The 3,605-nt window shown below is 50.9% G+C and overlaps 1 protein-coding gene across 1 annotated transcript; it reads right to left on the bottom strand.

The window, feature by feature from the left end:
• Positions 1 to 1,632: 1,632 nt before the first annotated feature.
• Positions 1,633 to 2,945, bottom strand: LOC136543351 (gibberellin 20 oxidase 3-like). The gene is made up of 2 exons (XM_066535825.1): positions 2,365 to 2,945; positions 1,633 to 2,275 (listed from the first exon to the last, which is right to left on the bottom strand). Exons 1-2 carry the CDS (start codon positions 2,883 to 2,885, stop codon positions 1,633 to 1,635), a joined length of 1,164 nt encoding a protein of 387 aa, XP_066391922.1. The 5' UTR covers positions 2,886 to 2,945.
• Positions 2,946 to 3,605: the final 660 nt, after the last annotated feature.

Raw genomic sequence — 3,605 nt, 5'->3', positions numbered from 1 at the left:
AGAGCAAAACAAGTGGGGTGAGTGGGAAGAGAATGACATGTTATTTAATTCAGCGAGGACCCGTCTCTAGATATTTCTGTGTTTCACCCAATGTGTCCGGACATAAACTGCGTCCGAACGCCCTAGCTAAAACATTATCGAAAAAATATTGGTCTTGTGAAAACTGGTATAAAACTTCAAGGCTTCATCCTAAAAAGAATCTACAATATTCTTCTGAAAAGTCCTAGAGAGATATTTTCTAAAAATAATGTCGGTTAAGTAAGAGGCATCAAAATGTATATGCTGCAAACAAACTTGGAATGCCATATAAAAATAAATCTAGTTAAATTGAAAGTCTTAAACCTGATTTACTAAAGAGATAGACTTTAGATTGGTTTGTTTTAGAGATGTTGGAAACCTAAATAATGTGACAATCTGTATCAATAAGGCACCAAAATAAATTACCTAATCCATCAGTATTTGCATGGAGGAAAATTATACCACATCAAATTTGTTAATTTAAAATGACTTTTCGAGTTATCAAAACTTTGGTGGTTTTCGGGCTACTATATTACATATTCAGCTAAGAACCCATATGAGTCAGTTCGCTATATATAGAAGAAAAATAGCAAAGACTGCACCATCTCTTATTTTCTTCTTCGTTTATCTATTGCCACCAAGCTATTAGCCTAGTTAAATGCTTGCATCCAGGATCCTGCATGAATTTACATGAATCAATTCACTTTTTTTATAGGAAAAACATAACAAACACGAAAACTTCCCACATTCTAAAGGGGGCCTAACAAGCAAACAACAAAATCCCAACCTAATCCCCACCATAACCACCAAAAAAACACGATCCCTACAATCTTGCCAAAGAAAGAGAAGGGGTTAATTTCGATGGAGTTGGAGTGACGAGTGAAGATTGAGGTTTGAAACAAAAATTCAGGACTAGAAGAGGTAAGAAAACATCCGAATATTATATAGTAGTACTCCCTCTATCAGTAAGCAAATCAACTTCTAGAGTTGTCCTATGTTAAACTTTTATGAAAATTAACCAATTTTATAAGACAAAATACTAACATGTATAGCATTAAACGAGTACACTATGAAAATATATTTTTATGATATATCTAATGATACTAATTTTATGTCTTAAATATTGATGTTATTTTCTATAAATTTAGTCAAACTTAAAAAATGACTTAGTACAACTCTAGAAGTTGATTTATAAGCCTTCATATCCATTTTGCAATTGTACCTACAGTATATAGAAGTATGTTTAGCAGGAACATATGAAAGCAGGCATGCATGAAATCAATCCATCAGGGTCATTTAGACGATCTTTTCATCTCGGACCACACGCAAATTAGCACGTTGTCACGGTGATGAGCTACGCTCACGCGGTGCCATCACATGACCAACATTGGCATGCACGCATTCTACACGAACGATTGGCTAATTAATATCATCGCCATAGCACACCCATGAAAGATTAGCTAAAACTGCAAAGCTTATAGATCACCATTGATCGTCGTCCTTATTGCACCATTTACACAAACACTCAATTTATTTATGCGCCATGGCTATCATCGCCAGCCATTATTTTTGCTAGCTGCTGCCTACTGCGGCTAGAGATGAAGAATCGATCGATCACTTGCCCTCCTGTCCCGCATGGCCATCGTCGCCGCGGCCTCCGGTGGCGATCCACGACACGAAGGCGTCCATGGTGCTCGCGTCCGACCGGTAGTGCTTCTGCGTGAACTCGAGGAAATCGCGCCACGTGAAGTCCGGGAACGCGCGCGGGCGGTGGCCCTTCTCCTCCTGGAGCTGGAGGAGCGCGTCCGGCGGGCGGACGACGCGGTCCAGCGGCGGGTTGAGGAAGAAGGCGAGCGACCTGCGGGCGCGGTCACCGCTCACCACGGCGCGGTGGAGGCAGCTGGCGTGGCGCCCGTCGGTGAGCGCGGCGAAGGTGTCCCCGATGTTGACCACGAACGCGTCCGCGCGGGGCCGCACCGCGTGCCACGCCCCGTTCCCGCCGGCGGGGCGCACCTGCAGCCCGCCCACGTCGTCCTGGTGCAGCAGCGTGAGCGACGTCGGGTCCCGGTGCGGGCCCGTCCCCAGCGTCAGGTGCGGCTGCCGGCACGCCGGGTAGTGGTTCAGCCGCATGATGGAGTCGCCGCCGTCGAAGAACCCGCGCAGCGCGCCGCGGCGCAGGCCCAGCGCCGCCGCCAGCACCTCCGTCACGTCCAGCGCCAGCCGCGCCATCTCGTCGCAGTACTCCTGGTACACCTCCCTGCATGCATGTGTTTCGATTCGTGCGCCATTGTAACAAGTACGTACACTATGGCTATATATGCAGGGTTTTGACACGATTGTAAGTACCCAATGTGGCGGTAGTCCTCGCCGAGGACGTCGACGAAGTAGTCGACGACGGCGGCGGCGCGCTCGGTCCCGGCGCCGGCGCCGGCGGGGCAGTTGAAGGAGAGCGTCTCCTTCCACGGCAGGCAGCAGCGGAAGCGGCCTGTGAAGCTGCTGGCGTAGCCGTGGGACTCCCCGGGGCGTCGCTGCGCGCGCTGCTTGTCGGCGAGCGGGCGCGCGTAGAAGGCGTCGAGGCAGCGGTAGGCATCGGCGAGCAGCGCGGCGCGAACGCCGTGGTTCACCACCTGGAAGAAGCCGTGGCGCTCGAACGCCTCCGCCACGCCGCGCGGGAGCTCGTCCAGGCCTGCGTCCCCGCGGCGGAGGAACCGGCCCAGGTCGACCACGGGGATGGCGATCTCCTCCACGCCGCCGCCGCCGCCGCCCGACGGCGCCCGATCCTCGGCGGGCCACACGAACTGCGCCGGGATGCGCTCCTCCCGGCTCAGCACCTCCGCGTCGAACACCACGGCCTCCGCCGCCGCCATGCCGGGAGATCCGATGGATCGGTTGCTGCGTGCGTGCGTGCAAGGAAGCAGGAGGCTTTATCCCCGCATTGCAATTGCAACCAACAGGCTGCTGCACTGGCAGCTCGTCGCCGAAGACGGCCGGTGCGGCCATATATAGCGGCGACGTCACGTGTCGGAACTCCGGCGGTCACTTGTTTTGGAACGGGTTAAATTTTTTTTTGGTGCTGTCAGCTAATTACGGGCGCCAGGTCACCGTAATCTGCTCCTCCAGCGTGTTTCGGATAAACACTGCATTAATCGTACGTGTTCATCATGCCGTTATCTCGATCGTCAGTTTTTTCTTTTTTTCTTTTTGAATTCCAGGGACACCGGAGCCCCTGCTGTCAGCCATATGCACTGACGCAAGATTTTTTAACAGTATATATGTCGTTTGAATTTGAATTTGAAGAACTGGTGCCTGGTGGGTGAGTGTGAGCCTGGTCTACGTGTCTATACTCCCGAATTTTTTATATTTTAGCTTTTTTTTTTAGTTTCTCACAAATAGATCTCTGGAGGAAAGATTTCAGAAAATGGACTCTTAGCTCGGCGCCATTAATGCTGACGCTAAGCTAACACGTCTCGGTGCCAGCGTCCCTGGCGCCGAGCTCCTGGGCTCGGTAGGTGGCATGGCAGAGCTCGACGTCGTAGATCTTTGCGCCGAGCTCGGCGCCAGAATGACTGGCGTCGAGCTTTTATTAC

The sequence above is a fragment of the Miscanthus floridulus genome, chromosome 3 (assembly GCF_019320115.1).
Source record: "Miscanthus floridulus cultivar M001 chromosome 3, ASM1932011v1, whole genome shotgun sequence".
Lineage (NCBI taxonomy): Eukaryota > Viridiplantae > Streptophyta > Magnoliopsida > Poales > Poaceae > Miscanthus > Miscanthus floridulus.
This window is presented reverse-complemented; position numbering and strand designations above follow the sequence as displayed.